This window comes from Doryrhamphus excisus, linkage group LG19, assembly GCF_037039965.1.
Source record: "Doryrhamphus excisus strain RoL-2023G ecotype Guam linkage group LG19, RoL_Dexc_Guam_v1.1, whole genome shotgun sequence".
Taxonomy (NCBI): domain Eukaryota; kingdom Metazoa; phylum Chordata; class Actinopteri; order Syngnathiformes; family Syngnathidae; genus Doryrhamphus; species Doryrhamphus excisus.
In genome coordinates, this window is record NC_136375.1 from 13,032,448 (window position 1) to 13,048,619 (window position 16,172).

General features: G+C 43.7%; 3 protein-coding genes across 5 annotated transcripts; 2 read left to right on the top strand and 1 right to left on the bottom strand.

Moving 5' to 3' along the window:
• The first annotated feature begins 2,453 nt into the window (after window positions 1-2,453).
• LOC131107624 (uncharacterized) lies at window positions 2,454-5,466 on the top strand. 2 transcript variants are annotated; one of them, XM_058057827.2, is made up of 8 exons: window positions 2,454-2,741; window positions 2,830-2,882; window positions 3,181-3,274; window positions 3,956-4,024; window positions 4,099-4,188; window positions 4,431-4,544; window positions 4,804-5,075; window positions 5,142-5,466. In XM_058057827.2, the coding sequence occupies exons 1-8, from the start codon at window positions 2,702-2,704 to the stop codon at window positions 5,223-5,225; spliced, it is 816 nt and encodes a 271-aa protein (XP_057913810.2). In that variant the 5' UTR covers window positions 2,454-2,701; the 3' UTR covers window positions 5,226-5,466. The 2 variants fall into 2 exon arrangements, with proteins under 2 accessions (XP_057913810.2, XP_057913808.2); XM_058057825.2 differs by having other exon boundaries at window positions 2,464-2,741; window positions 5,139-5,466.
• A 62-nt stretch (window positions 5,467-5,528) lies between these two features.
• Window positions 5,529-8,716, bottom strand: leg1.1 (liver-enriched gene 1, tandem duplicate 1). Its single transcript, XM_058057824.2, has 8 exons — window positions 8,369-8,716; window positions 8,178-8,258; window positions 7,841-7,914; window positions 7,657-7,761; window positions 7,459-7,577; window positions 7,245-7,386; window positions 7,059-7,155; window positions 5,529-5,859 (listed from the first exon to the last, which is right to left on the bottom strand). The coding sequence occupies exons 1-8, from the start codon at window positions 8,664-8,666 to the stop codon at window positions 5,708-5,710; spliced, it is 1,068 nt and encodes a 355-aa protein (XP_057913807.2). The 5' UTR covers window positions 8,667-8,716; the 3' UTR covers window positions 5,529-5,707.
• Window positions 8,717-10,520: 1,804 nt separating this feature from the next.
• Window positions 10,521-14,721, top strand: stx7l (syntaxin 7-like). Of its 2 annotated transcripts, none has more exons than XM_058057549.2 (10): window positions 10,521-10,593; window positions 11,103-11,196; window positions 11,336-11,405; window positions 11,510-11,600; window positions 11,677-11,814; window positions 12,136-12,182; window positions 12,992-13,082; window positions 13,385-13,457; window positions 13,776-13,858; window positions 14,075-14,721. In XM_058057549.2, exons 2-10 carry the CDS (start codon window positions 11,112-11,114, stop codon window positions 14,168-14,170), a joined length of 774 nt encoding a protein of 257 aa, XP_057913532.2. In that variant the 5' UTR covers window positions 10,521-10,593; window positions 11,103-11,111; the 3' UTR covers window positions 14,171-14,721. The 2 variants fall into 2 exon arrangements, with proteins under 2 accessions (XP_057913532.2, XP_057913533.2); XM_058057550.2 differs by lacking the exon at window positions 10,521-10,593 and adding an exon at window positions 10,600-10,928.
• The last annotated feature ends 1,451 nt before the right edge of the window (window positions 14,722-16,172 follow it).

Below are 16,172 nucleotides of genomic sequence, written 5' to 3' on the forward strand. Positions count from 1 at the left end.
AACTGAAACCGGCCTCTCTGCCCACCGCACACCCCCAGCATCCCCAGGGGGGGTTCTACTACTGAGAAGCAAGAGGAGAGCTTTCCCTCCATCTTGGTTTCCAGTCTTCCATCACGTATCACACGGCTCTCCTGTTGATTTCTTTGACTATTTTTTTCCTTCCCACTTGAACTTTTCTCTCCCCTTAGTTGAAGTGGAAGTGAATTATTGATGAGGCGAGATTTGCCTTGAGCTTTTTTTTTCCCTTCCTCCCTCATCGTCACAGAGTAACGCTCGCACATTGTAATATCATCTGGCAAGTTGATGGAAATCAGGCACCGTATGCTTCATTCGCAGCACCGCTTTAAAGGATGATGAGCATCTCTCTCTCCCCGCTGCCTCCATCACATCATTGCTGTGAGAACGAACGCCGCCTTGGCATTGCGGAGTCTCCCTGAAGCTTGTCACCAGAGACGAGTGACGCATACACACACACACTATTGCTGGCCCACTTCCATTTAGATGCTCCTGTGTGTGTCGTCTGCATTACAATGCACCCCCCCCCCATCCCCATATCAGGCCATCATCATCACATCAGCAGTGAGACGCCAGTATGAGCCACCACTGCCGCTTGTCACTCTTGTAGACCACCACAAGGCACCCCGCCATATGGGTCAAATGGAACTAGAAACAGTGAAAACTCCCTGTGGGATACATTGTGGTCGTCTGCCATCAGCCACCCGGAGCTGTTTTTAATACCCCCCCCCCATAACAAAAATATGAGAAACAGCTCTGTTTACTGTTGAATGACAGCGTCAATCAAAAGGTCTGCATGATGGATGTCAGTGCATAGTGCAGGTCTACCTCATGCTTTGCATTCACTGTATGTCATGTCCTATATACACTATCATCTCATATCATCATATGATATTCTGATATATATCATATATGATGTGTATGATATTCTCATATCATCATATCTTACCTCTTACCTCATCATCACATCTTGTCATCTCATCATCATCTTGTCATCTCATCATCGCATATCGTCATATCACCATCATTTATCCCATTTTCTCATATGATCATCACCTCATATCATGTGATCGTCTCATGTCATCTCATCAACTCATGTCATCGTGTCTCATATCATTTTTTGTCATATGGTCTCATTATCTCATCTCATCATCTCATCTATCCCATCTTGTCGTCTATATCATCTCATTGTCTCATGTTATCTCATCTCATATCATCATCTCCTCATATTGTTGCACATTATCTCATCTAACATCATCTATTCCATCATGTCATCGTCCCATGTTATCTCATCGTCTCATATCATCTATTCTATCATGCCACCATCTATCTCATCTCTTATCTCATGTTATCATCTGTTTCATCTCATGGTCTCATGTTACCGCATCTATATCATCTCCTATAATCTATTCCATCATCTCATATCATCGTCGTCTCATCTCATTTTCACACATTATCTCATTTGATACCATCTATTCCATCATCTCATGTTATCTCATCATCTCCTATCATCTATCCCATCATGCCATCATCTATCTCATATCATCTCATCATCTCATCTGGTATAATCTATCCCATCATGTCATCATCTCTTATCTCATATCATCTCATCTTATCATCTCATGTGATGTCATATGATCTCCTCATCTCACATCATCTATGGCATCATTTCATTTCATCTCATCTGTGATATTATCATGTGATGCTGTCCTATATATGGTGAGGTGTGTTTGCCAGAGTAACAAGTTTTGCGACGCAGGTTAGCATAGCTTTAACAGCCATAGAATTCCTTGTGTGTGTGTTTTTACTCCACCAAGGATGGCTTTTAGAACGCTAGGATGGATCAATAGATGATGTGCTTTCATGGATGGACAATGGCGTCGTGCACCTGCGCTCCATCCAGGCCGTGCGTGCACGCCGGCGGCTTGCATAATGCTCTTATTATGAGCTTCAAAGAAAAGCTCATTCATGTTTAAACAAAAAGGACAAACACCGGCACGCTTCTGACGCACAGCAGCCTTTTATTATGCCTTTAAAAAAAGGAATGATGTAAGGAGTCCTTTGTGGACATTTGAGCCAGCAAACAGTCCCATCATGAATCTTATTTGAATGAATATGTCAGTATAATCAATAAAGCCCACTTGGGAGGAACAATGGAGCCAAGATGGCTGCCGTGTCAACAACGCTCTTCTGTAATTCAGTACAAACTTCATTTGTGTTGTAGCCAAGCAGCAACATTCTTCTCTATTTCAGGGTCACCCAAAAAAAGTTATATTTAGTTTTTTTAAGTATTAAATGATATTATGAGGTAATACACAATTATTTAATAAAAGAAGTGTCATTTACAATGCTAACAAAAGAGTGCCGATTTGGTTGAAATGCAGCGCTAATGTATTTGGAAGCTAACGGTGGAGGTTAGGAGCAGGTGCCGCCGTGACGTCACATCCGCCCCCAGCTTCCTTATAAATTAGCGCGGTGGCTGTCAGTGAAGGTGTCAGCCGAGACGAAAGGAGGACAGAAGGAGGCTGCCGCCGGCTCCATCCTCGCTCTGGCACTTTTTATTTAGTCCGGAATGCGTCCATAAATCCCTCGACGTTGATATTTTGAAAAGTGCGGATTAACACCGTGAAAAAAGATTCTTTTTCTGGAGGGATTTTACTGACTGTTCTTCTCGTGGGGGAAAAAGATGATTGCATTGCTGACTGTGACGCTCCTGATGAAATGCGGTGAGATTACCATCTTTTCTTCCATTATTGGTTACATACACTCCGTGTGTTTATGTCTTTTTCTGTTGCTTTTTTTTTTTTTTTACAGTTCTGTCATTGCCGGTGACTCCAAGTGTGCTGGAGAATGACGACGACGCCAAGGTACAAAAAAACTATTTTATTGTATGTCCCTGAAGGGGACTCAGTTGTAATAATGCTGATTTTGTTACGCAGGTCTAAGGCTTCCTAATATTCTGGTTTATGTGCTTCATTTAAGCGCTTATTAGTAGATTGCCCACTAGGGGGCGATGTGGCTTTTAATGCCATCTAAATGTATGCCGTACTCCATGACAGTGGAGAGCTTTGACCTTGGATGAGAAGATCTCATGGCTGAACATCATCATTTTCTTTGAAAGTGTAAATAATGGAGTCAAACTGTGATGGCGTTTGTCGTGTCCAGGTGATGAAATGTGTCGTGGAGGCGCTGGCTGATGTGCTGGCCAGGCCACGCCCCTTACCTGTCAGCCACCAATGTCTGCATACGCTGAGGACAGGTGATATATATTTATTTATTTTGTGTGCCTTTTGTGTGTCTGTGTGTGTGTTCAGCAGCATTTTAAGATGTATTGTGTTCATTTCTCGTTTGACTGGTCAGTTGCTCACTCAAAAAATAACCGTAACCCACACCTACAACTCCCCTAACATGCGGGTTCTGCCTCACTTCCTGTCCGTCACCCCTTTTCCTTCCCAACCCCGGAACATATCTCTCCATTTCAACACATATCACATAATACCCATAAGGGTCATTACAATACGATCCAAAAGGCACAATTAGGAAAAACAGCTCCATCTGCTGGATGTGGTGGGGCACTGCCCTTCTCTACCGCTAATACTTTTTGGGCTTGGCTCAGCTCCATCAGGCTAATGGATTGATGGTGCAAAGGATGCTGGGTAAAGCAAATAACTGGAATGAAGTTACATGTGACCTTGTGGAAAAGCCCCCCCCACTCCCCTTCCTGAAACAGGACCCCTCCGCTGGAGCATCACAGACACTTCTGGGTCGGAGCCACGGCTGTAATCCACTGATTGGAAGCGAGGGTGTGGAGACGCTGCAACCAGAACGTTCAATCCCAGTCTTGGCAGTCAAACGTTCTTACTGTATAACGAGCCACCTGAGAGCTGCAAAATAAGTCTTTTATTACCGTTTGACATTTATCACCATGCGTGTGTTCCAGACCAGCGCTTGCTTTCGCTTCTTCGCCATTTCGACTTCCTCAAGGAGCTGCAGGACATCGCCACCCAGGGTGCGTTTCTTTTTTCTCGTATTGTTACGTGGAGCGTGTGGCAATAACACTGTACCGTACGTTGCATCTCCTAGGAGGGAAAGAGAGAGCCCGGCCACAGGGGGGCGCCATGGTACGTCATCATGTGAAGCAAGCGCCTCTGAGCGTAGAAGGGGACGTCCCAGGTGAGCTTTCAGAATAACTCGGTTAGTGTAGCCATCAATTTTATGAGTAGAGATGGTAAATAGCACCTCCTGTGGCAGAAAGTGGTACTGCAAGCCACGATTGCCTTTTAAAAAGTAAAAAAGGCCACAATTATAAAGACAAATTTCTTATTGATCCAATCTGAGCCACTGCCTGCCTCCATTAGCCATTCCTGTACATCTATCTCTTCCCGTAAATTCCTTTTTTTTTTTTTTTTTACCAGATCGATCCATGTTGGACGCTTTGGGAGGTCCTGGCGAGCGATCCATCCTGTCCCAGAAGAGCAGGACTGCCAGTGAAGAGGAGGAGGAAGAGGAGGCAAGAATGGAGAATAAAGGTTGTCCCACCAAACAAAAACACTGTAGCATGTTTCCACGTCGACACGCCAGATGAATGTTACGCTATGACAGAATAAGAATAATCATGTGGGTGAAAGGTCACAGCGTTCCATTGACGTGATGGATTGAATGGAATCAATTCCACCACCAAAGTGGATTTGTTGAGCTTTTTAGCTGATTAACTCAACGGTGGCCTCGCAGGAAGTGCTCACCATCTTCTTCAACACATGATGAGATGCTAACATTCAACCTTTTCAGCATCAGGACCAGAAGAAACAGCAGCCAAAGACTTTCACGCTGACGGGGAAGAGGAGGACAAGAGAGATACCGTCTCACAGCACTCCAAGGAGGACGAGAGTGAGGAGGAGGAGGAGGAGGAGGAGAACGGAATGAAGAGGAGCACAAAGCAGCATCACATCAAGGAGGAGGAGATGAAGACTAAGAGGAACAGGACTCCAGAGGAGAAGGAGCTGCAGATGATCGCTGGAAAGGGACCAGAGGAGGAGGGCAGCGCCGGACGGAAGACAGAGGTACCACCGACTCTCCATGTCAAATAAATACTCCATGTTTAATATCTTCCGTGTTTACATCAGCAGGACGCTGACGTCGGAAGCCTCTCCGCCATCGAATCGGAGCTGGAGGACGTGGCTCAGAAGCTCCACGAACTCCGACGAGGCTGAGACGCCGTCCACGTGAGCACACATCGCCAACTCCGGCCTCACGCTGTTCACCTCATTTCCTCTGTCACTCATTCTTGTGTGTTAGAAGCGATGTATGACGGACGTACGGAGGACATTTTTTTTACCCATTTTAAAGGCACTGACTGAAAAACTGTTTGATAATCAATCCAGCGGCTGTGAACGCCAATCACTTCTTGCGTCCAAGTGATTAAATTGCAATAAAATAAACTTGCTTTCAACACGTGGACGCTGTCTGCTTGAATGGAGGTTATTTCCAGTTTCAATTGACAAAAAAAAAAAAATCAAAGTATTTGATGACTTTTAACCGTTTTAATGACCTGTTTTCCATCTCAGCATCCTGGTACATTTTGAAGTCTTATTGATTGAACAAACAGACTCAATCATGTTACTTAATGTAGAGTTGTTTGGGTTTTTTTCTTGATGGAGCGTCCGGCCCCCTTCCGGGCCCGTCCTGCCGTCCCTTAGCAGCTGGTGGCCATGCCGGTGATGATGGACAGGAAGGTGCTGGTAGCGAAGCCGGGATTGAGCAGGAGCTGCTCCAGCATCTCTCTGCCTTTCTCTCTGTTGGTCACGGAGCACATGGCGCTACGCCACATGCGCACCAGGGACCCCCCTGTCAAGCCAACCTCTCACGTGTCAGTGCTTATATACAGTACTTCCATTACCGTAATATCAGTAAAAGGCCACAGAAACATGGAAATCCTCAAATAATGGCCTCCGTTTCCAAAATAAGCCCTCCCCCACAACTACACGATAATAAGTACATGCTCCATGTGCCACTAGATGGCAGTAATTGCCTTTACAGCATGAATATGTTTGTACGTTTTACTGTGTAGTACTGTCCATACCAACCATGCTAATGGTAATGGTTTCATTTCATTTGAACATGCATCAGATTACAATTGAATGCATCACATAATCAGTTCACAGTTCCACATGTCCAAAAGGAGTAGGAAGAAGCAAAGCTTATTAAATCCTACCCTTCCATCTGGTACTTTTACAATCAGTAACTGTTACATTTGCTCACTTCCTGCTTTCCTAATGTAGTTAAAGTTTTTTATATATATATATTTTTTGTAATGTACCAACGTAGGAGGTGATATGAGCATCCAATGCCATAATGGGTACCATAGTAAGTATCAATATAGTGATATATATATAGCATATCATGACTGAATCCATACTGAAATGCTATGGCTAGCATAACGTAGTCCTAGCATAGAAGTGTTTCAAGTGTACTTCTTCCCTGAGATCATATTTCTCCTCTCTTGTAGAGAAGTATTAGATGACATTTTTAGCTAATTGCTTATTTTTAGCCTTGTGCATTAGTTTAGCTGTTTGAAGATGAACTATATCAGCAAGTTGAAGTATTTGTGATTTTAGAAATAAGGACTTAGTATGTTCTCTGTAGGCGGCATTATGAATTATCCTTACTGACCTTCTTTGCAGTACATTTAGCGAGTGAAGATTGCTTTTATAGTTATTAGCCCATATTTCCACACAATAATAAGTAAGATATGGTAGAACCAGATAGCAATAAAGAGTGTGGAGTGATTTCCGATTGAGAACAAATTTTGCTTTATTCGATATTAAAATATATCTGGCCACCTTATGTTGTATATTGTAATATGAGGATTCCAGCTCATATTTTCATCTATTGTGATCCCCAGAAATGTATTTTCCTTCACCCTTTCAATGTCTCCACCGTCTATTTGTATTTGTTTATATTTCAGCATCTTTGAGGGATGGCATGTAATGGGGTGGAGGCCACCATCTGAGGCAATAGGACAGAACATTTAGATTGCTCCTTACCCAGCATGGTGTTCATGTTCTTCATCCAGGAGAAGACAGACAGAGTGTGGTTCTCTTCCTGGGTCATGTCGGCTATGTTGGGGGCGCTGTCGCCCTCCTAGCATGAGATCAAACACAACCTCAGTTACCTTCATCACAGAGGACATGGACTGATGGACAGATGAATAAAGTAGTGGTGATCCTGACCAGCAGGATGCGTCCCGGCAGCGGTGTCAGGAACAAGATGGACTTCTCCAGGTTGGACTGGAAGTTGGTGGCTGACACGTATTCGGCCGAGTTAAGCCAGCTGGAGGCGAAGTTGATCTCAGCAGAGGAGTAGAGGTTCTGCCTGGATATGAAAACCAGTAAGCCACGGTAACCTACGCCAAGAAACCGTGTACCGTATCCACGCTGGACTTACTTGGTATTGCAGACTGCAGATGCGTGCAGTGAAGCCATGTGAGCCTCCCAGTAGAGACCCAGGATGGCGTCTTTCTTCTCGTTGTTGGGCAGGGTGGAGTCAATGGAGGCCTTCAGTCCCTTTAAACAAACACAAAGACCTTCAAAGATGCGATTCTGGAGCAACTGTGACTCCCGAATAGGGCGGTTCCTTACACACCTGGAAGAAGGCGTCCCACTTAACCATGACCTCGGAGTGGCGAGTGGCGCAGTCGGTGTAGGTGGTGCAGTAGTCCTCTGTACCTTCAGGCGCCTGCATCTTGACCTGGGGACATCACGCTCGGACCATTAGCATCACCTTCAAATATCCTTGGTCTGCATGTCCACTCTGTGTGAGTCCATACCTGGACTACTTCTCCGAACATGCCCTGCTGGGCGGCGGACAGGAAAGGCAGCACGGACGTGAAGTGGTTCACACCTGGAGGTCAATGACGAGCATTAGGACTATTGCTTTTCAAACATAAACAACCGCGGCTGTAGGCAACTTCCAGATGCAGTTTTTGAATCAACACCACAAGATGGCAGTATCATGTGGCTATGTTTTCCTTTTCACTTTCTCATGCACTCCAAATCATTATTAAAGTAAAAAAAAAAGATAAAACCTAATTAATGTTTTGGTATAACATGGCTGCAATTAGAGCATTGATGGTACCACCAGTGTGCAGGCTATCCTGTACTTACAGCCCCACCAGCTATTGGGCGAGATGTTGTCTCCGGTCTGCAGGCCGCCGTTTGTGGGACTGGTCGGGTCGGCGAGACGTCCTGTGGAGACGGAACATGACATATGATAATACATACCATGCGTTAACCAGTCAGAAGCTGCATAGGAAATGCATGTTTTAGCTGTAAGGGGGTTCCAAAGAAGGGCTGACCTGAAGTCTGCATCCATCCCAACTGCAGAGGCAGACCCCAAATAGGACTGTCAGTCGGGTTGGTCCCCATGGAACCCATGAAGGGATTAGTAGCGACGATCATCAGGCGGTAGAAGCTCATGCGGTGCAGGAAGTTCCAAGGGTCGGGTGTCACGACGTTGTCCTGCACGGACAGCTCGGCCACCTGGGTGGCCGTCTGAGACCACTTGATGGGCATGCCGTTGTCGACGATGATCGCCGAGTAGGCCAGGGACGCCGCCAGGGCCAGGAGGAGGCAGGAAGCCGGGAGACGCAGCATGGTTGGAAGCTGGGGAGGAAGGAGTCAACAGCAGAGATGCCGGGCTGAAGAGGAGCGCAGAGCCCTGGGACTTTTAACCTCCGCCTGAGGTGATGGTCCACCCACCTGAGGTCAGTGACTGTTACATAAAGGATTTTCTACCCTGAGACCGAGACTATTGACTTTTGGATCAATGGACGCTGTGTACTTTCACAATGCAGTCGTCAGACAACACATGTCTCACTAACGTTATTCTTATTAGATTATTAGCTGGACAAAAAGACGACTGAATTAATTATACTGACTTCTAATCTTTGACAATAATAGTAATCATTTTACTCATAATAACACAATGTATGCCAACTCAATCATAATACTAATGGATAATAATGTATTAATGATATATTGTTATATAATTAGAATACAACAGTCACTCCTATAATAATAATAATAAAATATTATTTTCTATGTTGCTTATTAATTGTTGTTAACAGCATAATGAAGAAAATAAGTCAAATAAAGATGTCAGGTTTTTATTGACGTCAAAGTTTGCACATAACTTTATTTCACACTCAGCTAAGATCTAGTGAAGACATTATAGCCCCTGGCTGGCTTGAGTTGCTTACCATCATGACCGACTCCATGCCCTGCAGTATTCCACTCGGTTACATGCATTTGTGGCAAAGTGAGCTGTCTTACTATGATAGCGTCTTTGATATGAACCTTATTCTAATTTCCTTAATTTCTGTAGCCTGTCGGTGAACTTCTTAGCTGGCTTCCAAAAGTCCAACGTCCTGTCAGACAAGCAAGGTGAACGTTCATGCACTAGCCGGCAGGTCACCCCACTGTGCTCAGATGAAGGCATATGCATTTGAATGTAAATTTACCAGGCGGCTAAAGTTCATCCAATAACATGTGACTTGCATTATCATGTGCATGCATTACTCAAAGTGACCCCGGTTCTTGGACCACAAACTGATGCTTCATATTGTGATATCGCACTGGGCGTGCAAAGAAAGAAAGGGAGGTTAAATTCAGGGCCTCCATGGGGCCTTAAGCAAAATTTGATTTTGGGGCCCTCACACAAGGAACTTAATTGCTCTTGCCCCCCCAAAATGCTACTGTCCAATCCATCGATTATGCTGCGTTCAATACAACTCGGGGAAAGGTGTAATGTTTTTGTGTGCTGTGCTCCAAGAAGCTAGTGCATGCTATAGGGGTGGAGTCGAACCCGAATACGGTATTCGGAACGGCATTAATAATTACGTATTTTTTTACGAATAATTAATTTGAACAAAAATGTTTGTATTCGGGAACAATTAAAACATATCAGAAAGCTGCATTTCTTGGTGAGACCGCACTCCATGCCCGCATCAGCCAATGAGTGACTGGTGTTCAGCAGTCGGGGGCGGGGACAGAGCAGTCTGCCTGCCCCTCACAGGTCGCTGCTGCAGAGCGACTGAGGAGGCTGAACTTAGTTGAACTTAGTTGCATGTCCATATATATATATATATATATACTTTTCCCCCCGCCAAAATATATATATATATGTAAAAATCCTGAGCCTGAACTTTTTCCCCCACCAAATATATATATATATATATATATATATATGGTGGGGGGAAAAAGTAGATATACATATATAGATTCCAACTATTTATTGTCATTAATTTATTTTTCTTTGTTTTGGTCAATACATAATTTGTAAGACATATTGAAGCACGTTTTAATATGCATATTTAATAGATGACCATACTAACAATGGTTAAGTTCTTATCTTATATTTTGCACGAGAGGACAGGAAAATAAATAAATCCAGCTTTGTTGTGGTTTTTTTATCAGCTTGTGATTTCCTTGTGATTTGACTGGCTGACGTCACTGCAGGTCACATGACAGGGCGTGGTCAAGAACTAGGAAGCAGCCGCTCGGCAAGTCATCGCTACGGAAGGTAAAAGTAAAAACTTCTAACAGTTTTTGCTCCATTTTCGACTGTTTTTCCAGTTTGTAGATGTACATCGGAGTTAAGTTAACATGTTGTAGTGTTGGTGAAATGGTTTGTGATTAAAAAGAGTTGAACGAGTCGACGTGATTGCGCATCAAGCTTCGACTTTGGGATAAAAGGGCGGCATAAACCTTGACGTAAATCACGTCAAACCACAAATAAGTCATTTTCAGAACGTCCACCGTCTGGTTAGTAACCACATCTGGCCAATTCCGCATCTATTTTGTTGGGTGGGGGGCTTTTTGGAGAAGTGAAAGCACCAAGCCGAACCCTCCTGGTTGGTAAGACGTTTTACACTCCGGAAGTCTTCACGAACCACGTGACTTGTATCACTTCGTAAACTTCAGCGTTACTCTCGCGCCCTTTTATTGTGTTTATGTGTGGACCAATATCACGTTGTGTACGTGTTGTAAATACTGTATACAAGTACAAAATGAAGTCTTGTCCTCTTGCAGGTGTCCACCATGGCCTACCAGGCTGGGTATGCTGAGGAGCCTAATGCTTTGGTCCAAAACATCAGCTCCAACATCCAGAGGCTCACCTTCCTCAGTAATCACACACACACTCGTATAGCTACAAGCTAAAACATGCACTCTGCATATTTTTTTATTGTATTATAAAGACTATTCTTGTAAAATTGCAGTTATGATGAGACTAATGTGACCATTCTTCTCTCCCGCCTGTGCAGCCTCCGAGCTGCAGAGGGCGTTGTCACTGCTAGGAACGGAGCACGATGGCGACCAGCTGCAACAAACGCTGTGAGTTGGACATGTTTTTCATCATCAACTGTGAAGGATGAAAACTTGAATCCCTTCCAGTAGGAGAGTGATGACCCACGGCTGATTGTGTCTTTGGTTGCCAGGCAACAGAACCAGCAACAAGGTAATCAACTCGCCAAGGACACCGACCGACTCATCAAGGCCTTCAGCGCGCTTCCGGTCGGCGCCGACCAGGTGCAGAGTTTTGTTTTATGAGTTTTTGTTGACATTTCTCGCTGTGTGCCTTACTTATTTCACACTTGTCTTTTAGCGTCAGAGAAAGATCCAGAAAGAGCGTCTTTTGAACGACTTCTCTGCGGCGCTGAACAACTTCCAGAGGACTCAGCGGGAGGCGGCCGACAAAGAGCGAGAGTTTGTGGCCAGGGTCAGAGCCAGCTCCAGGGTGTCGGTAAGTAGCCCGAGCCATAACTGTTAAATAAGAAGTGAAAACCACATTGCCTTACAAAAGAATGGGAATAGCAGTGATCTGTTCCAGGGTCAAACTGTGGCCATCGTAAACCCTTGACTAACCGTGCAGGGACCTCCTCACATTCTTAACTGTCACACAAGATACGGTATAAGATTGTGCAGTGTGCTTTATATTATTTTCACATTTGAAAGTTGCATCATATAGTTTGGTATTAAGACTTCCTGGTTTCCATGGTGATGCCTTAAAAGAAGCTCTAGCATTTCGTCAAACTCTTGATATTATTCACGTTCTTTCCCGCAGGGAGGCCAGCCTGAGGCCCACCATGGAAATGTGAGCCCTTTCTCAAGGTAGCTACTTGTGTTTTGTTATTACCGCCACCAAGGAAGCTTCCATAAAAAAAATTAAAAATAAAAATAATAATAATAATTAAAAATAAAATAACATTAATAACAAATTAAAAAATAAAATTAATAAAAAACAAATTGGGCGGCACGGCGGTCGAGTGGTTAGTGCGCAGACCTCACAGCTAGGAGACCAGGGTTCAATTCCACCCTCGGGCATCTCTGTGTGGAGTTTGCATGTTCTCCCCGTGCACGTGTGGGTTTTCTCCGGGTACTCCGGTTTCCTCCCACATTCCAGAAACATGCTAGGTTAATTGGCGACTCCAAATTGTCCATAGGTATGAATATGAGTGTGAATGGTTGTTTGTCTATATGTGCCCTGTGATTGGCTGGCGATCAGTCCAGGGTGTACCCCGCCTCTCGCCCGAAGACAGCTGGGATAGGCTCCAGCACCCCCCTCGACCCTCGTGAGGAAAAAGCGGTAGAAAATGAATGAATGAATGAATATTAGGAAAGCAGGAAGTGAACAAATGTAACAGTTACTGATTGTAAAAGTACCAGATGGAGGGGTATGATTTAATAAGCTTTGCTTCTTCCTACTCCTTTTGGACATGTGGAACTGTGAACTGATTATGTGATGCATTCAATTGTCATCTGATGCATGTTCAAATGAAATAAAACCATTACCATTACCATTAGGATTAAACACAAACTACTCAAGTACTGAGTTGAAATGTTCTTTTTTCTTAATCTGTGTATATAGTGTTTGAATCTCAGGCATGTGTACTGATGAACGTGGTGATTTGGTGTTGCAGCGATGCCCAGCTGCAGGATCAGGCGGAGGCGGTCACTGAGGACGACCTCAGGCTCATCCAGGAGCGAGAGTCCGCCATCAGGCAGCTTGAGGTATCCAACACTTTGAGCTGTCTCAAAAAAAGTGTGCATTTTTGGAATTTTATGTGAGACATGATCACACAGGTCTTTCTGTTTTCTGTGAATAGTTGCGTCCCAATACGTGTGTTCACAGCTGCCTCTTTTTAGCTGGTTTTATATTTTTTAGAACACACAGAAAAGAGACAGACCTGTGTGTTCATGTCTCACATAAGGATTGAAGGATTGTACATGATGGCCGTCATGACAAAAGAGGAGCACTTTTCCTTGAACTGTGCGACATTTGAACTTGAACTGGTTCTATTTTTGTGTTTCAGTCGGACATCACAGACATCAATGACATCTTCAAGGACCTGGGCATGATGGTCCATGAGCAGGGCGACATGATTGGTAAGCTCCTGTGCATGCGGTGCCTCGAAGGGTTCACCTGTAGGTCTTTTTTTAAACTGTGAACAAGGAAAGTGAACACTTTGTTCAAAACGGTAAAAAAAAACAAAACATAAAGATCTCTCTTGCTTATCTTGGTCAGTAGTGTAGCATGAAGGTCAGTAGTGTAGCATGTCAAGGCAAAGTGAAGACACATAGCCCACCAATACTGTATGAGTAATCCCACTGTATCTCAACAAAACAAAAAGCATGAAAATGAAACCCTCAAATACACTCCTAAATGTTAAAAAGCTAAGCAAAGTACGCGCCTGTCGTCCACAGACAGTATAGAGGCCAACGTGGAGAACGCAGATATGAACGTCCAGAGAGCCACGCAGCAGCTGGCACGTGCTGCCGACTATCAGGTAAAGAAAAGAACCCCCACAACAAACACATTTGAGATAAGAATTAGGACAAAGTAACAAGAAGTGCTCCAAGCATAAGTCACAAAACCATAGCATAGCAAATAAACCCTCTAACCTCTGTCTCTTGGACAAAAAAGCTTCACTCGCTACATGAATAATCAGATTTTTATTTCATCTTTGCCCCCCCCCCCTTTCCCTAAACCTCAATCAATCAAGCGGAGCTCTCGGAAGAAGATGTGCATCCTGATTTTAGTGTTGATTGTTGTCATTGTTGTTATTGGACTCATCATTTGGGCCTCCGTCCGTAAGTGAGGGATGCTCACGCTCCTCAAAGTGACCATTATTCTTTTTCCAAATGCTGGCTTTCTCAAGCGACTCTTGGATTGGAGTGTGCAAGTGTACCTAATGTAATGGCTAATGATATGCAGACAATCCTTACCGGTGCACAAATCCCGTCTGCAGGGAAAAGTTGACCCAACCGTTGTCATGTATGTTAGCATTAAGTTCTAATCACTTAGTACACATAGTTTTAATTGAGTTTTATACACTCCACAGTCTCACCATAAATGGAACTCACCCGAAACATTAATATATACGCCATAACACCAAATCTATGTTCAAGTTTGCCTTAAAAAATCTTTGTTTTGAGTAAAAAAAAAAAAGATTTATAACCTTAACATACCTCACAGGAAGTTGTGGCAACGCTGCCTTTTCTAACTTGGTGATATGAAGGAAGTTAAAAAGCAGGTAGCTGCCAAAAAAGTGCATAATCTGCTGATTGTTTTTTTTTTAAAGACTTTGCTGCCTCGTGTGTGTGAAAATGTTTTGATTAAATAAATTAAACTATAAATAAATGAAGCTTATCATAGCAGAGTGAGAAGAGTCCTGTTTGTGACACCTTGAATTTACTAAAATGACAGATGCACGACAGCTGCTTCTTCTAACCGATAACTTCCTGCTTCTCAACACCGTTATGGTACCCATAACCTTGTCATATCTGCTTTTATTTACAACCCATGTCTTCACCTGGAGGATTAGAAGGACTGGAACAAAGTCTCCTGAATGTAGCCTACATGCTAACCACTCATGCTCCCTCATTAGAACATTTTTCTTTAAATTATCGGTTATTGGAGATGTATTTTTTGTTATTGTGTTTATCGATATGAAGTCATATTCCCTCATATTGGTCCCAAAAATTATCGGTCAGATATGCAATTATTGTGCACCCCTAATTAAAATAATGAATTCAGTCATTTCCATGTTCCACCGCTAGAGGGCAGGGAAATGCCAAACCAAAATACTGGGATAAAAAGGCCATTCTATTGTACAATAAATGCTTGACAGATTTTGTGTCATAGTTTAGTTGTGTCATATTAAAAACAACAAGACAGTACACAAGGTCCACAGACCCGCAATACTGCGGTTCGATTACTGCTCCTCTTGCTATATTGTGGGTTTTCAGAAATGAATGAATGATGGCTGTTTGATAGACTACGGTCTATTATTATTGAAATACAAGTGATATGTAGTATTCTGCTCACTTGGCAGCAGTAATGCCACACAACATTGAGACATGTACATGACATTACCGTGCTAGCTTTTTAGCTCACTAGCTTAGCTGAGTGACTTGCAAAAACAAGTTGCCGGCAATTGGCCAGAGAGCACAGTATGCTGCTACATTGCAAAAAGTATACAATGAATAACAGGAGTATGAAGGTGTCTGTAGGGGTGTTATGTCATACCAACAGGGCTCGAATAATGTTTAAAAAATGTGTTTAGAGAGTCATAAACAGGTTTTCTATGCTCTATCAAAATATTAGCATTGAATCTTAATATAGCTGAAGTTCATGTGGTCTGGAAGTAGTTGGCCCGCCATAAACGAGGGAAGACTACAACATTTCCTGGCGGAACACCGTTCAACACAAAACAATCTCACTGTCATTTTGAGGCCCCTATGTTCTCCTTAACAGGTGGAAAATGACCAAAAACGATATTATGACAGTCAAAGGTGACACTAGCGGACCACCACAATCCAGAAGGGTGACTGTTTTGGGTCAAATTGAAATGAACATTGACAGAGTTGAAAACCGCACCGTGCGTCACCTTTGCGCTGGAAATGCCCCGCCACGAGGGGATGAGATCACGCCGAACAAGTCATGGTTTTGACTTGGACGGCGATGGTGGAAGTAACGTATTGCTGGTGCGTTAAGGAAAATGTTTGCTTGGCACGGAGGGAGATGAGGAGGTGCCAATACATCATTTTGGCCGGCGGGAGGCCGGAAGGTGTGTGTCCAGGCATAGGTGAATGGCTTAG